The sequence below is a fragment of the Chiloscyllium plagiosum genome, unplaced genomic scaffold (assembly GCF_037043375.1).
Source record: "Chiloscyllium plagiosum isolate Xiang-an unplaced genomic scaffold, Cpla_swu_hap1 HiC_scaffold_20, whole genome shotgun sequence".
In the NCBI taxonomy this organism is placed as follows: Eukaryota; Metazoa; Chordata; class Chondrichthyes; order Orectolobiformes; family Hemiscylliidae; genus Chiloscyllium; species Chiloscyllium plagiosum.
Window position 1 is genome coordinate 66678067 of NW_028270158.1, and position 17320 is coordinate 66695386.

General features: G+C 41.4%; 1 protein-coding gene across 1 annotated transcript in view; it reads left to right on the plus strand.

Annotated features, from left to right (window-relative positions):
- znf598 (zinc finger protein 598) overlaps nucleotides 1-17320 on the plus strand; it is a 70076-nt gene that overhangs the window by 13695 nt on the left and 39061 nt on the right. The window contains exons 4-7 of the mRNA XM_043711100.2: nucleotides 659-870; nucleotides 4160-4377; nucleotides 10525-10624; nucleotides 13753-13928. Of these exons, the coding sequence (XP_043567035.1) occupies nucleotides 659-870; nucleotides 4160-4377; nucleotides 10525-10624; nucleotides 13753-13928 (706 nt within the window). The remainder of the gene's footprint in view (nucleotides 1-658; nucleotides 871-4159; nucleotides 4378-10524; nucleotides 10625-13752; nucleotides 13929-17320) is intronic.

Sequence of the window (17320 nt, forward strand, 5' to 3'; positions counted from 1 at the left end):
CTTAAAGCCTGTAAGGGTAGCGGAGGCAGAAAATCTACTAACGTTCAAATATTTTGATGTGCATTTGTAATGCCAAGGCACTGGATCAAGTGCCAGAAAATGGGATTAGAATTGTTGTCATGTTTTTTGACTGGCATTGGTGTGATGTGCCAAAAGGCCTTTTTCTCTTGTGTGGATGTACTCTACAATTCAGTATTTACCCCTTCTCAATTTCTTCCAATTACCCTACCACTATAGTTAACAACCCTTTTAAACTCTTCCCTTAGCGTTGACAACAGAGTTATATTGCCTTCATGAGTTTAGTCCCTTTCCTGTAAGCAAAGATGACTAATGTAGAATGTTTCATACAATCCATTCTATCACCTTTATTGTCTGGAGACAATTCTTGCCTGATGTCTCATTAGACGATGCATCTTGTGCATAGCTTTTTTAACTCCTTATTAACTGGACCTCTGTATCGAAGTGCTTGAGTGCTGAGGGCTCTGTCGGATGAGTGGTTTTGAATATGAAAGATCGTTGGTTCAGACACAATTTTGCTGACATTCCAGATGTTTTGCTTTGCCTCACTATAACAGTTGCTGAAAACGGCCTTTTATTTGCTGCAATACAGAACAACATTAGACCATTGCGATTAAGCTTTCATATTTTTTCTCTTCAGATTTTTACCTATGAGCGCAAGTGGTATAATCGGAAAGATCTTGCACGCCATCGAATGCATGGTGACCCAGATGATACTTCACATCGTGGGCATCCTTTGTGCAAGTTCTGTGATGATCGCTATCTGGATAATGATGAACTGTTGAAACATTTAAGAAGGGACCACTATTTCTGTCACTTCTGTGATTCTGATGGTGCTCAAGAATATTATAGGTGAGTGGTGAAAGACCACCTAGTTTTAGTAGCTCTTCGACAACATTTAAAAGGCATTTGGACAAACTCACGGACACTGAAAGGTTTAGAAGGGTATGGGCCAAATGTAGGGAAATGGAGTTAGCATGTGGACATTTTGCTTGGCATGTGGAAGAGTGTGGTGCGGAAAAAGCACAGCCAGTCAGGCAGCATCCGAGGAGCAGGAGAATTGACGTTTCGAACATAATCTCTTCATCCAACTCTGAAGTGCTCACTTACTCCCATTTTGAATGGCATGGGCCAGTTTGGACTGAAGGGCTGACAACAGCCATTGTTGTACAGAAAATAAATCTTATCAAATCTCCTTGGTGCAGATGGTTTGGATGGTGCCGTTTCTTCAGGTGTGTTCAGGAGGCTTTCCTTACTCAGTATGTAGACAGGCCGAGGAGGAGACAGCACAGCAATTCAGGCAGCATCCGACAAGCAGCAAAATCGATGTTTCGGGCAAAAGCCCTTCATCAGGAATAATTTGCCTGAAACGTCAATTTTGCTGCTCGTCGGATGCTGCCTGAATTTCTGTGCTCTTCCAGCACCACTGATCCAGAATCTGGTTTCCAGCACCTGCAGTCATTGTTTTTACCTCGAGGAGGGGAGAGGCCATTTTGGATTTGGTGCTCTGCAATGAGCCAGGACAGGTGTCCGATCTCGAGATGGGAGAATGCTTTGGTGACAGTGACAACAACTGCCTCCCATTTATCATAGCCTTGGAGAGGGAAAGGAGCACTTGGCAGGGGAAGATATTTAATTGGGGAAAAGGAAATTATGACACTATTAGACAGGAGTTGGCAAGTACAGATTGGGAGCAATTGTTCCACGGAAAAGGCACAACAGACATTTGGAGACTGTGTTTAAGGAGCAGTTGTTGCGAGTGATGCACAAATTTGTCCCCCTGAGACTGCAAGAAGGGGTAAGATTAAGGAGCCTTGGATAATGAGAACATAGGAGATTCTTATCAAAAGGAAGAAAGCAGTTTACATAGCCTTAGAGGATTACAGGCTTGCTAGAAAGGAGCTCAGATGGGCTGAGGAGAGCCAAGAGGGAGGCTTGGCAGGAAGGATTAGGAAGAACCCAAAGGCATTTTATTTATACGTGAGGAATAAGAGAATGATCAGGGAGAAGGTAGGGCTGATCAGGTATAGTGTAGGGAACTTGAGTCGAGTCTGAGCAGATAGGGGAAGCCCTAAATGAGTTTTTGCTTCGGTTTTCACAAAGGAAAGGGAACTTGTTGTGAATGAGAACTTTTGAGGAGCTGGGATACAAGCTTGAACAGATCAGGAATAATGAAGTAGATGTGCTGAAATTTGGGAAACGTTAAGATTGATAAGTCCCCATAGCCAGACCAGAATTATCCTAGGTTGCTCCGGGAAGTGAGAAAGGTTGCTAAGCTGCTGGCGAAGATCTTTGCTTCCTCACTCTCCACGGGAGTCGTACCAGAGAATTGGAGGGAGGCGAAAGTTCCACTTTTCAAGAAGGGGAATGGGGAAATCCCTGGCAGTTACAGACCAAGTCAGTCTTACATCTGTGGTCAGCAAGGTTTTGGAAAGAATTCTAAGGCATATGATTTATGACTATTTGGAAAAGCATATCATGATTAAAGACAGTCAGCATAGCTTTGTGAGGAGCAGGTCATGCCTCTCAAATCTTATTGAGTTCTTTTGAGGAGGTGACTCGACAGGTCAATGAAGATTGAGCAGTGGATGTGGTGTATATGGACTATCTGGATTCAGAATTGGTTGGCTGACAGAAGGCAGAGAGTGGTTATCGATGGAAAGTATTCTGCCTGGAAATCAGTGTTGAATGGGGTCCTGCAGGGCTCTCCTCTTAGGCTTCTGCTCATTGTAGTTTTAACAATGACTTGTTTGAGGAGGTTAAGGGTTGGGTTAGTAAATTTGCAGATGACACAAATGTTTGAGGTGCCGTTGGTAGTATCGAGGGCCGTTGCAGGCTGTAAGACAGGATGCAGAGCTGGGCTGAGAAATGGCAGCTGGAGTTCAACCTGAATAAATGTGAAGTGATGCATTTTGGAAGGTCGAACTTGAATGCTGAATATAGGATTAAAGACAGGATTCTTGGCAGTGTGGCGGAGTACCAGGATTTTGGTATTCAAGTGCATAGATCCTTTCAACTTGCCACCCAAGTGGATAGGGTTGTTAAGAAAGCATATGGTGTTTTCCTTTTCATTAACAGGGGGATCGAGTTTTAAGAGCTGCAGCTCTACAAGTTCCTGGTGAGACCCCACTTGGAATATTGTGTCCAGTTCTGGTTGCCCTATTATAGAAAAGATACGGAGGCTTTGGAGAGGGTGCAAAGAAGGTTTTCCGGGATGCTCCCTCGACTGGAGGGCTTGTCTCATGAAGAGAAGTTGACTGAGCTCTGACTTTCTTCTCTGGAAAGAAGGAAGAAAACAGGTGACCTTATTGAGCCATACAAGGTAATGAGAGGCCTGGATAGAGTCAATAGCCAGAGACTTTTCCCCAGGGCAGGATTGACTGGCACGAAGGGTCATAGTTTTAAGATATTAGGAGAAAGGTATAGAGGAAATGTCAGAGATAGTTCTTTACACAGAGTTGTGAATGCATGGAATGCTTTGCCAGTGGTAATGGTGGACGCAGAATCATTAGGGACATTTAAGCGACTGCTGGCCATGCGCATGGACAGCAGTGAATTGAGGAGTGCATCGGTTAGGTTATTTTATTTTAGATTAGGAATAATCCTCGGCACAACATCGTGGACCCAAGGGCCTGTCCTGTGCTGTACTTTTCTATGTTCCATGACAGACTTAAACACGAAGGGTAAATTACCAAGCTATTGTAATCCAAAGTGACGACATACCATGACTGAATCTGCTGCTGTTCCTCAGTTGTGTTTGCACAAGATTTCATTCCACTTCAAACCTTGAAGTTAAACATTTTCATTTTTATTCCTAATTTTCTGCTGTTTTACTGGTCTGATTGTAATGTGAAAGGAGTGTTGGATGGCGGAGAGAAAGAATTGGGGTGGCATCATGAATTCAGTCTGTCCTCCTTTTGAAGAAGCTCTAATTCAAGTCTCTAGTGAACAGTTGATGGATGAAAGTGTCGGTGTTTTTTTATCCCCAAGTTCCATTTTCTCGGAGGCCAATTATGGAATGCTTTGCTATTATCACTCTGAATATTTCTGGAATACTTCTGATTTATACAATTATGATCTAAAATGTTCACTTGACTATTGGTAAAATTAACTAAAACTATTCTAATTTCTTTTATTGTAGTGATTATGATTATCTTCGTGATCATTTCCGTGAGAAGCACTATCTGTGTGAGGAGGGGCGTTGTAACACTGAGCAATTTACTCATGCTTTTCGCTCAGAAATTGATTACAAAGCGCACAAAGCTACCTTTCATAGCAAAAACAGGGCAGAGGCCCGACAAAATAGACAGATAGATCTCCAATTTAACTATATTCCTCGACACCCAAGGCGAAACGAAGGTAAAAGTTATGCTGGTTTCAGTATGAATTGTATCTTGTGCTTTACTAACATTTTGTTCATCAGGAATGCAGTTTACAACTAAATGAGAATCATTTGGAGTCATCCTGTTGTAAAATAATTTAAGTTTTCTCACCTTTTGTAATGCTTTTGTAATTGCATTTTAAGCCCCAAGAAAGGAATTGAAGCGCCCAAGAAATTAAGACCGTTGCAGGAGTTTTGATATAACTGAAGGGCATGTAGTCTCTTTTTTTCCTGCTATTTCCTTGTCTTTCTATAATTACTTTATCTAATTATTTCCCAAGTGGCATTAAGTGGTTTTAAGAGTGATTTGTTACAAAGTGCTTCAGTGTTTTTCATATTTTGATAAATCGTGTGGAGGAAAATAGTGTGGAAAAATACTTTTCTTCTAAATGTCAGTTGTGTTGATTTGACAATTTGGTTAGAGTCATAGAGATGTACAGCACAGAAAAAGACACTTCGGTCCAACCCATCCATGCTGGTCAGATATCCCAGCCTAATCTAGTCCCAGTTGTCAGCACTTGGCCCATATCCCACTTAACTCTTCTTATTCATACACCCATCGAGATGACTTTTGAAGTTGTCATTGTACCAACCTCCACCATTTCCTCTGGCAGCTCATTCCATATGCGCACCATCCTCTGTGTGAAGAAGTTTTCCCTTAAGTGTCTCTCAAAATTTTCTCTTCTCACCTTCAATCTATGTCCAATTCTGGATTTCTCACCCCAGGGAAAAGACCTTGACTATTTATCCTAACCATGCCCCACATGATTTATAAGCCTCTATAACATCACCCCTCAACCTCTGACACCCCAGGGAAAAACAAACGTAACCTGTTCAGCCTCTCCCTATAGCTCAAACCCTCCAACCCTGAGAACATCCTTGTCAATCTTTTCTGAACCCTTTCAAGTTTCACAACATCCGTCCGATAGGAGGAAAACCAGAATTGAACACAATATTCCAAAGTGGCCTAACTATATCTTACACAGCCACAACGCGGCCTTCCCACTCTTGTATTTGAGCTCTGGCCAATAAAGGAAAGCATACCAAACTACTACCCATGGTGAAGCAGCAGTGGTTAGCACTGCTGCCTCACAGCGCCAGGGATCTGGGTTCAATTCCTGCCTCAGGCAACTGTCTGTGTGGAGTTTGCACATTCACTGTGTCTGTTTGGGTTTTCCCCCACAGTCCAAAGATGTGCAGATTAGGTGAATTGGCCATGCTAAATTGCCCATAGTGTTAGGTGCATTAGACAGGGGTGAATGTAGGGGAATGGGTCTGGGTGGGTTGCTCTTTGGAGGTTCGGTGTGGACTTGTTGGACCGAAGGGCCTGTTTGCGCACTGTAGGGAATCTAATCTAATCTAATCTATCCTATCAACCTTCCACTTTCAAGGAAATATGAACCTGTACTCCAAGATCTCTTTGTTCAGCAACACTTCCAGGACCGTCCCACGAAGTGTATATGTCCTACTCTGATTTGCCTTTCCAAAATGCAGCACCTTCATTTATCTAAATTAAACTCCATCTGCCGCTCCTCAGTCCATTGACCCAGCTGATTAAGATCCCTTTGTACTCTGAGGTAACCTTCTTCCCTGTCCACTACACCAATTTTGGTCCATCTGCAAACTTACTATCACAGGCCTCCAGTCTGAAAAGCAGCCCCACTCATCATCTGCCTTCCAGTCAGTTCTGTATCCAAATGGGTTCTCCCTGTTTTCAATGAGATCTAACCTTGCTAATCAATCTCCCATGGGGAACCTTGTCAAAGCCTTACTCATGTTTATGTGAATCATCCATTGCTCTGCCCTCATCAATCCCCTTTCTTATTTCTTCAAAAATCTCAATCAAGTTCGTGAGGCATGATTTCCCATGTACAAAGCCATGCTGACTATCCCTATACAGTCTCACCTTTTCAAATATATGTAAATCCTGTCCCTCTGGATTCCTTTCAACAACTTAACTAACACCGATGTTAGGCTCACCGGTCTATACTTCCATGCTTTTCCTTACCATCATTCTGAAATAGTGGTACCACGTTAGCCAACCTCCAGTCTTCCAGCACCTCACCTGTGACTATCGATGATACAAATATCTGAGCAAAGGGCCCAGCAATCACTTCCCTAACTTCCCACAGATTTATGGGGTACACTTGGGCATTTATCCGTTTTATGCATTTCAAGGCATCCAGTATCTCCTCCCTTGTAATTTTATCATTTTCCAAGATGTCACCATCTAATTCCCCACATTCTATATCTTCCATGCCCTTCTCCACAGTAAACATTGATGCAAAATACTAACTTAGTATCTTCCCCATCTCCTGCCACACCACAAAGGCTGCCTTGCTGATCTTTGAGGAGACCTATTTCCTACCCAGTTACCTTTTGTCCTTAAGTTTATAAAATGCCTTTGGATTTTTTTAACCCTATTTGCCAAAGAAGTTTTCTTGACTGTAATTGTTTTTTCAGAATTTAATGTTAGACTCTCCTTAAATTTGTCTCTGTTTAGTTCCAATTTTTGTGTATCACGATTTCATCCTTTCACTTGGGTGATATGCATGTCTCGGGGATATTTTTGTGTCGTGGTGTTGAGTGCTGGCTAATACCTACACACTTTTATGAACAGTTGTTCTCAGTTGTCTCTTGATGAGAATGAGCCAATTGTTAGGGCACGCAGCCAAATCAAATCAGCCTCTCTATTCCTGTATTTGCAACAAAGTAAAATAAAAGTACTCAATGACCATCAAAGTTGATCCCAGTGGTTCCTAACCAGACAATGTGAATAATCAATGGCCGATGCCAATATAAACAGAAGAGTTAACAATTTATTAATACAGTAGCTTTAGCAGAGCAAAGTTAATCTACAACATAGCTGAAAATGTGTTGCTGGAAAAGCGCAGCAGGTCAGGCAGCATCCAAGGAACAGGAGAATCGGCGTTTCGGGCATAAGCCCTTCTTCAGGAAGGTCTGCAACATAATCTGCAACATAATCTGCAACATAATCTGCAACATAATCTGCAACATAATCTGCAACATAATCTGCAACATAATCTGCTTTCTCTGATTTAAGCCAAATCATTCTTTATTTTAGTCCCCCACTCTCAAAGACAGACAGACAAACTGCCACAGTTAAGGGACAAATAAAAAGGGGGAGAAAAAATCTACAATCCATAATGTCACCGGCATATGGAATTGTATTGTGCTTCCTGAGGACACTGATGCATTCAGATAGCTTCCAGTAGACTCTGAAGAATATTCATTAATTCTTATAACTGAGATTCTATTTTTGACTATTAAATAATTGATAATGGGAGATTAAGCAGGAAGGTTTAAAATTTAAGCTGTAGCATCAGGAGCTAAACTCCTCCTTATCCAGACTTAGTCCAAAAACCTCTCCCTGCCAGACTGCACATCATCCTATGGGTTTCAGTTAACGTTCAATATCTGCCTTGAGTATATTGTCTTTCTGGGGTAGAAGTGCCTTTTTTGTTTGGTAACAAGAATCAAGCTGCGATTACCTTGGCCTTGCCTCAAAAATAAATACTGGCTTTTTTAACACCAGCTGCTGCTCGCAGTCCAAAGTTCAGCTCATAGCTCCAAACCAAAAACTAAAATTAAACAAAAACGTAGAAGTCGATAAAAGGTTCTATCACAGCGTAGGCCCATAAATTGCTCTGACTTCCACTTCTCCACAAAATTTTGGAAAATTTCCAATGTTCCATCATAAACCTCAACAAAATTGGAAATGAAAAATAGCCTGTCACGTCATGACCCTAATTGTATGTCGTGCAATTTCTGGATTTGTGCCACTAATATAGATGAATCTCATTACACTGATTTAAGACTGTTAAGTTGTGTTGCAGAAATTCTGTCAGGGATGTAATTTATGGTTCTGAGAAACCACTAGCCCTTGGAAGCTCAAAGGGAGCCGGTGAATTTGGAGTTCTCCGGGCAGTAAATTGCAAATGTGAAGGCTTTTAGGTTTTATTGTCAATTTTGTTTTCCTCCTTTCAAATAGTGTCTTTTTTTACCTTTCAGTATTTTTTTTCCACTAAGTCACCCCACTTCCTCATGCCATTATGGTCTGTTTCTTCCTCTATTCAGAAATTTTATTGGTTAAGGAGATGGAGTGTTGAACCCAACATTTGAGGTCCTAGAACACCCCATTGATGTCTCAACATTAGTAAACATTCCCAGAAATACAATCTGCACCCCTCAAAATGTGCCTGAAGAAGCAGTTAAAAACGCAAGATTTATGGCACTTATTGCAAGTAGACCTGTTCCAAGTTTTTTTTTAGACCATTACCTACAATAGTCTATTTTGTCCTGAAGTAGCGCTTTCAAATTGTAGCATTACACTCTCGAATAATGTGGACAGGCCAACAAGGGCCAAGACCACGTTAGATTTGGTACTAGGTAATGAACCCAGCTAGTTATTAGGTTTGGGGGTAGGTGAGCACTTTGGTGGTAGTGACCACAATTCGGTCATGTTTACTTCAGCGATGGAAAAGGATAGGGCAAGACTTATAGCTGAGGGAAAGGCAATTACGATTCAATTAGGAAAGATTTAGGATGCACAGGATGGGGAAGGAAGCTGAAGGGTATGGGCACCCTAGAAATGTGGAGCTTATTCAAGGAACAGCTACTGTGTGTCCTTGATAAGTATGTACCTTATCAAGGCAGGGAGGAAGTTGTCTAGCGTGTTGAATCTTGTCAAGAGGAAGGATGAGATGTGTTAGGATGAGATGTGAAGCGTCACTTATGGCGCTTGAGAGTTGCAAATTAGCCAGGACAGACCTAAAGAGAGAGTTAAGAGCAGCCGTTGGCAGATAGGATCAAGGCACACGAGAAGTTGTTGGCAGGTAGGATCAAGGAAAATCCAAAGGCTTTCTATAGGTATATCAGGAATAAAAAATGACTAGAGTAAGGTTAGGGCTAATCAAAGATAGTAGTGGGAAATTGTGTGTGGAATCAGAGGAGATAGGAGGAGCGCTAAATGAATATCTTTTTTTCAGGTGTGATTACTGATAAGAAATAATGTTGTCAAGGAGAATACTGAGAAACTGGCTACTAGGTTAGATAGGATTGAGGTTCACAAGGAGAAGGTGCTAGTAATTTTGGAGAGTGTAAAAACAGAAGTCACTGGGGCTGGATGGGATTTATCCTAGGATTCTCTGGGATGCCAGGGAGCAAGTTGCTGAGCCTTTCGCTTTGATGTTTATGTCGTCATTGTCCACAAGAATAGTGCCAGAAGATTGGAGGATAGCAAATATTGTTCCCATGTTCAAGAGGGGGAGTAGGACAGTCCTGGTAATTATAGACCAGTGAGCCTTACTTCAGTTGTGCGTAAAGTGTTGGAAAGGATTATGAGAGCATTTATAATCACTTAAAGAGGAATAAGATGATTAGAGCTAGTCAACATGCTTTTGAGGAGGGTAGGTTGTGCCTCACAAACGTTAAGTTCTTTGAGAAGATGAATGAGGGTAAAGTGGTTGATGTTGTGTATATGGATTTCATTAAGGCGTTTGATAAGGTTCCCCACAGTAGGCTATTGCACAAAGTACAGATGCATGGGATTGAGGGTGATTTAGTGGTTTGGATAAGAAATTGGCTATAAGGGCGTGGTGGTTGATGGGAAATGTTCATCCTGGAGTCCTGATTCTAGTGGTGCATGTAAGGATCTGTTTTGGGTCCACTGCTCTTTTTGTTAGAGGGAAGGAGGTTTAGAGGTGACTTAATTGAGATATACAAGATTATAAGAGGGTAGGATAGAGTGGACAGTGTGAGCCTTTTTCCCCGGAAAGTGATGGCTAGCTCGAGGGGGCATAGCTTTAAATTGAGGGGTGATGGATATAGGACCGATGTCAAAGGTAATTTCTTGGAGAGTAGTAGGGGCATGAAAGACACTGTCTGCAACAGTTGTAGACTCGCCAACTTTAAGGGCCTTTAAATGGTCGTTGATAGTTGTATGGGTGAAAATGGAATAGTGTAGGTTAGATTGGCTTCAGATTGGCGCAGGTCGGCACAACATCGAGCGCCGAAGAGCCTGCACTGTGCTGTTCTATGCTCTAATGTGTCTTGGGGATTTCGTATTGCAGAGAGTAACAGTTGCATTTTGCATTTTACTGCAGGCATGGTGAGTGGAGATGATTATGAAGAAGTGGACAGATTGAATAGAAGGGGTGGCCAAAACAGAGGACAAAACCGCAGAGGCAGATGGAAGTACACCCGGTATGTATAATAGTTGGGAACCATTTCTGATTAAAGTTTCATCTTTCATGAAAGTCTGAGTGTAAATATACAATTTATTGCTGTCATTTTTAACATTTTTATGAAGATCTGTAGCTTGGATTGTGGTTGGAGTTGTTGGTTGGTTCTCTGAGCCGGTTGATTTTTTTTTTGCAATGACGGACAGAACCGTATAAATTCTGAGCAGATCACCCCAACAGTACTTCATTCAGAGGCTGCACTGCACAGCACTGGAGATGTCACCTAGAAGGGGGTAATTATAGCTGTCATTTCAAAGTGTTGCTGTGTTCTCTGTACCACCTATGCTCAGTAGGATCTCTGTGGTGCACTGCAGAAGTTCACCAAAGATGCTTATACAGTACCCTCCAAACCCACAACCACTTCTATCTAGAAAGCAGCAGCTATATAGGAACACTGCTATGTGCATTTTCCATTCCAAGCTACTGCTTCTTCACTGTCGCTGGGTCTTGATCCTGGAATTCTCTCTAAGAGCATGTGAACTGCAGTGAAGCTGACATAGTCACAGCACGGAAACCAGTCCGTGCCGACCATAATCCGAAATTAAACTAGTCCCACTTGCCTGTGTTTGGCTCCTATCCATCCAAACATTTCTTATTCATGTACTTATCTAAATGTCTTTCAAATGTTGTAACTCACATCTAGCACTTTCTCTGGAAGACCAATGTGAGATGAAATGGCAGAGCCTTTAGGAGTATTGACATGCAGAGGGATCTGGCTGTGCACGTCTACAGATTATGAAGGTGGGAGCATAGGTAGATAAGGTAGTTAAAAAGGCCTAAGACATGCTCACCTTCATTGCAAGGTGAATTGAATATAAGGATAGGCAAGTTATGCTGCAGCTTTTGTTGAATCCCTATAATGTGGAAACAGGCTCTCTGAAGGATATCTCACTCAGACACATTCCACTATTGTATTACCACACATTTCCCATGAATAATGCACCTAACCTACACATCTCTGAGCACTATGGGCAATTTAACATGGCCAATTCACCTAACCTGACATCATTTGACTGTGGGAGGAAACCAGAGCACCAGGAGGAGACGCATGCAGACATGGGGAGAATGTCTGTCTGCGTGGAGTTTGCACAGTCACTTGAGGCTGGAATCTGGTCCCTGGTGCTGAGGCAGCAACCATTCAGCCATACTGGGAATATTGCATATTGGTTTGGTCACTGCACTACCTGAAGGATGTGGATACTTTGGAGAAGGTACAAAAAAGGTTTACCAGGATATTGCCTGGTATGGGGAATTTTAGCTATCAAGAAAGTAAGGATAGACAGAGTTTGTTTTCACAGGATGCAGGTGTTTGGTTGAGGTTTAACTTGATAGAAGTTTATAAGATTGCGAATGGCATGGATAGAGTGGAATGTATGAAGCGTTTTCCCAGGGTTGAAAGGTCAATTATGAGGTCACACAGGTGTTTGGGGCAGGAAGGGTGTGGAGGAGGAGGAGGAATTTTTAAGAGACATGCAAGACAAGTTTTTTTTTTCCTCTGAGGGTGGTGAGTACCTGGAATGTGTTTCCCGAGGTGGTGGTGGAAACAGACACAATAGCTGCATTGAAGAAGCCACCTGGGTGAACACGTGAGTAGGAAGGGAATAGAGGGCTATGGATCCTGTAAGTGAAGGGAGTTTTAGTATGAAAGGCAAAATATGTTGGCACAGACTTGGAGGGCTGAAGGGCTTGTTCCTATGCTGTGATGTCCATTGTTCATTCCACACACGAGCCACTTTTTTTAAAGAACTTGCCCCTTGTCATTTTTTGTAAATCTTTCACCTATCACCTTAAAGATATGCCCCCTAGTCTGGAAATTCCCACCCTAAGGAAAAGACACCTGCCATTTGCCTTATCTCTACCCCTCGTGTCTTTATGAACCTCTAAGGTTACCTCTCAACAACATATGTTCTAGTGAAAAATGTCCCAGCCTATCCAGCCTGTCCTTATAACTCAAAACTTCTTTTCCTGGTAACACCCTGATAGGTCTCTTCTGAGCCCGCTCCAACATAGTAATATCTTTCCTATTACAAGGCAACTAGAACTAGGTGCATTATTTAAGAAGAGGCCTCACCAAAGTCTTGTACAATCTCAACATCATGTCCTAATTGCATGCTCCAAGATCTGAGCAATGAAGGCAAGCATGCAAAACACCTTCTGAACCATCCTATTTCTGTTATGCAAACTTCAAAGAATTATGAACCTGAACCCCTAGGTGTCTCTGTTCTACGACATTATCCAAGGCCCTACTTTTAATTGTATAAGCCTTGCCTTTGTATTGCATTTTGGTAAAATGACAACTGTTAGTCACATTTTCATTCTCTTATTGGTTGTGAAATATATATACCAAGTTTTTATTTTTGCATTATTCTTGAGATACTAGGAGTGTTGTTTCTTTTATTGTCATATCTTAATACCTTTCATAGTCATAGTTTGTTTCATCATTTCCATTACATTCCGAAGCTTAGATATTGTCCAGCAAAAGTTCATTGCTTCGCAAAGTTGCTTGATTAAATGATCCAAATCAATGCAGTGCTGACTCTTACCTTTTATTGATTCATACAGTATTTCTACACTACCTTGTCCCAGATCACTTTTGCTCATAGTTTTAAACCCTGATCAAGTAGCTTCTCAGGTTTTCCTCCTGTAATTGCTACACTTCAGGTGCTGATTTGTCTATTCTATATGTTGCATCTATCTCTGGTCCTCTCACTGCCACAGCCAATGTGATCCTTAAGACAGCTGAAACTACTATCATCTGGAAGGCCAAGGGCAGCAGATATAGGGAGACATCACCACCTGCATCTTCCCCTCAAAGCCACCTAAGACCCTGATTTAGAAAAAATATGACCATTACTTCAATGTTGCTGGGTCAGAATCCTGGAACTCCTTCCTAATGGCATTATGTACTGATAGCAAAAAGGCAGGAATGGTTCAAAAAGGCAACTCACCACCACCACCGGCAAGTATAACTCAGGTTGGGTAGTAAATGCTGTCACAGTCAGTGACATTCAGATAGCATGGATGAATTTTTTTTTTAAAATGTATAATTAATTCATCTGCTTTGTAACTGACTGGTACTTTGGTTTCTAGGGAGGAGGAAGATCGGGATGTTGCTGCCGCTGTTCGTGCATCTATAGCAGCACAAAGACAAGAGGAAAAGAAGCAAGCAGCTTTGAAAAAAGAAACCGACGATAGTAAAAATAACCAGAGTGAAAGGGAGATGGATGAAACTTGTAATGTGGTTCGGACATCCAATGAAATATCAGGTTTATATTAGCTTTGCTCCTATTTCCTATTGGGCACAGGCAAGAGAAGTTTAAGATATGCATGTGTTTCTGGTTTTGAATAAGCAGTACCATATAGAGATGTTACAACTGCTGTTGGGTGATGTTAACTGGGGTTGACCTGAAGGAAATATTATTGACTTAGATATTTACAGGAACTTGCCAATAATGACCAGTCCAGGGCTCTTGAATTCTATGACTAGCATGCCTGCCAATGTACTATTCTCCGCGCCCCCCAAAAAAACCAAAATGAGCCCATCCACATAGGCAAGGTACAAGTCAGAATGGTCATGCAAATTTCCAACTGCACTCAGCAACCCTGATACTGTCTGGGACATAGCAGTCCACTTGGTTAGCACCCCATCTGTCACCTTCCTCATTAATTTCCTCCTTGACCTGCGCAGTGGCAAAAGCATTACCAAGTATGCTTCAAGCTCCTTCAGCATTAGCTTCCAAACCTTTCGTCCCTAACACTTAAAATGACAAGGCCAGCTGAGATGTGGCACATCATGGAATTTTCTCCTTTGGCCATACACTTAGAATTTTATCACCATTGTATCGCCGGGTACGAGGTAAATCTTGGCCAGCACTTGCTGCCTATCCCTAATTGGGTTAGATAGCAGTTAAGAGTCAGCTATATTGCTATGTGGCATGTAGTCACATCCAAGATAAAGAAAGGATGGCTATATCCTTCACTAAAGGATATTAGTTAACCAGGTGGGTTTTTCCCAACAATTGACAATTGTTCTGTGGTCGTCATTGGACTCCGGTTTTAATTTAATTCAAATTTTACCATGTGTCATGAAGGAATTCAAACCTGTATTTCCAGAATATCTGCATTAATAGCCTAGCAATAATGTCACTAGGCCATTGCCACCTCCCTGTAGTAATTCACAAAGGTGAATTACTACCTTTTTCCCAGGTAGTTTAAGGACAGGCAGTAAATAGTGAATTAGCCAATGGTGTTGAAATCCCATGAGCCAAAAACAACAAGATTTTTATGTTCTCATAAAGTTTAAGTTTGAAGTTGTGAAAGTTTCTGAAGTGGCTAAAAGGATGGTTAACTCACAGATCATGGACTAACTGTTTATGAAACTATTTTGGCATGAGAAAACATGTTTCTTTAATTTGGACTTGTGGGATGACTTATTTGGAAGAATGACATTAGTTGAATATGTTCTGACTGGGTTACTCAGTATCAGTGCTCCATAACAGGGGCACCTTTTCAATTTTGGACTTCTTCCTGAAGAGCAGGAAAAATTGCGTTTCTACATGCTGTCTACAAGGATTGCAATACTCCTGGAAGTCCCATTTTCTTACTTGCAAATTAACAAATACTGGCTCTGAAAGTAAAAACTGTAATTATGACAAGTAATAGCAACCTAACTGATGTATAGTATCTGAACTGGTTAGCAGATACAGGAAAATTGTTAAATCAATTTGCAAATTGAATGTAGTGTTAAAAATGAGATGAGTTTTATATTGCGGATTTGTATCTTTTGGTTCTCCACTGGTGACTGGAGTAACACCTATTGGGCGTGGGGTTCTCCAGCTTGTTTTCATCTAATGTCAGTCTTGAAGTGGGAGCAAATAAAACAAACTGATGTTGGAGAATTGCATTCAACATCTTGGTTTTGAATTTAAATGGCAGAATTCCTTTGAGATCCATAAGCCTATAAGATGTGGGAGCAGAAGTAGGCCATTGTGCCTATAGAGTCTGCTCCACCATTCAAAGAGATGGCTGATCTGATAATCCTCTGTAATTAAAAATCTATCTGATTGGTGAATTCAATGACCCAGCCTTGACAGTTCTCTGCAGTAAAGAATTCTACAGGTTCACTTCTGTCAACAAAAACCCTCTCAACTCCTAGTCTGCAGTTATGCCTTCTGGTCTTAGACTCTTCTGGAAGCAGGCAAATAGCCTGTCAGCGTCCATCCTATCAAGCTCTATCTGTCATGTTTCAATAATGCTTACTCTCATTCTTAACTTTAGTGAGTCCAGGCCCAAACTACTTAACCTCCTTTCATAAAATCCTACTAAACAAGGATTCAATGTAGTAAACCATCTGAGCTGCCCCCAATGTCAGTATTTCTTTCCGTAGATAGAGATCAAAACTTTTCACTATTCCAGATGTTATCTGACTCGTGCCTTGAATAATTCCAGCAAGACCACCTACTTTATATTTCATTCCCTTGAAATAAAAGTCAGTGTTCTATTTGTCTTCCCAAAAAATACACACAACTATCTTTTTGTGATTATTGTGTGAGGATTAATGTTCCCTCGAAGCTGCACTGAGGTTGAGTTTGCTGAGGTTGCCTTTCAATGTGCTGATGCAGATTCTAGCATTGGCTTCTGGTTTTGGAAGTTGCTATTGCACATGGATCTCAGACAATTAAAAAAAATGCTTGTGGGTGATGCCCTTTTGTACTGCATGTTTCTGCAGTCTTTCCTTATTTCAATAATATTCAGCTCCTCTATTCTTCCTGTAGAAGTGCATAACCTCATTTTCTGACATTATATTCCATTTACCCAGTTTTTGTCCACTCACTTAACCTGTTCAGATTATTCTGCGTCACTGGGTAGTGTGCTGGAAATAAAGTCCTGCTGACCTCTCAGTCATGACAAAAGTTAAATATTTTAAAAAGTGCACAACTTTCCCTAATTTAGCTGACTTTTACACCCATCTGAGATATTGTGGGCCATCAGAATCATTCTCTAACACAATCTGGATTCTCATGGCCTGGCATATCCCTCTCTACAATTACCGTCTATCCAGGGAATGAACCCTGCTGCAAGAAAGTTTGCAAGAGAGTAAAGCGACATGCCAGCCTTGTGAAGCAGTTATGAACTATTCAGTTAAACTTTACCAATTAAAAATCAAATCCCTTTATACACAATGTTCCATTACCAACTCCCTCAAAAAAAGGTCTATCTTTCTCTCAGTTGTTGCCACACCTGAGTTTCTTATTTCACTTTACAGGGTTTTTGAGTTTTTTCTGATTCCTGTGCTGGTCAGAATCTGCTTCTCAGTCTTCATTCTCTGGTGTCTTGCGGGTTTGCAGGAGGCACAAGGGAGCCGGTCATACTTATAGTAAGATCTCTGACTTAACGGTTTAAAAAACAGTTCAAACCATCTGCAGAATGAAAGGAAGGTTCTTCAGACTTGATGTAACTTTTACTGCAGAATACAGCAGGTTCTCCTGAGCTGAGAGACCTGATGGCTTCTCTTTATCTTCACAACCCCAGGCTGTTCACCTACCTGAGAATGCATCATATTGTTGGCAAACCGAAGGCCATTGTTGTCATCCTTGGCATGTCATCATAAATGCTCCTTTGTGTGCAGCCTGATCAGCTTTCTGTTTGTACACAACCC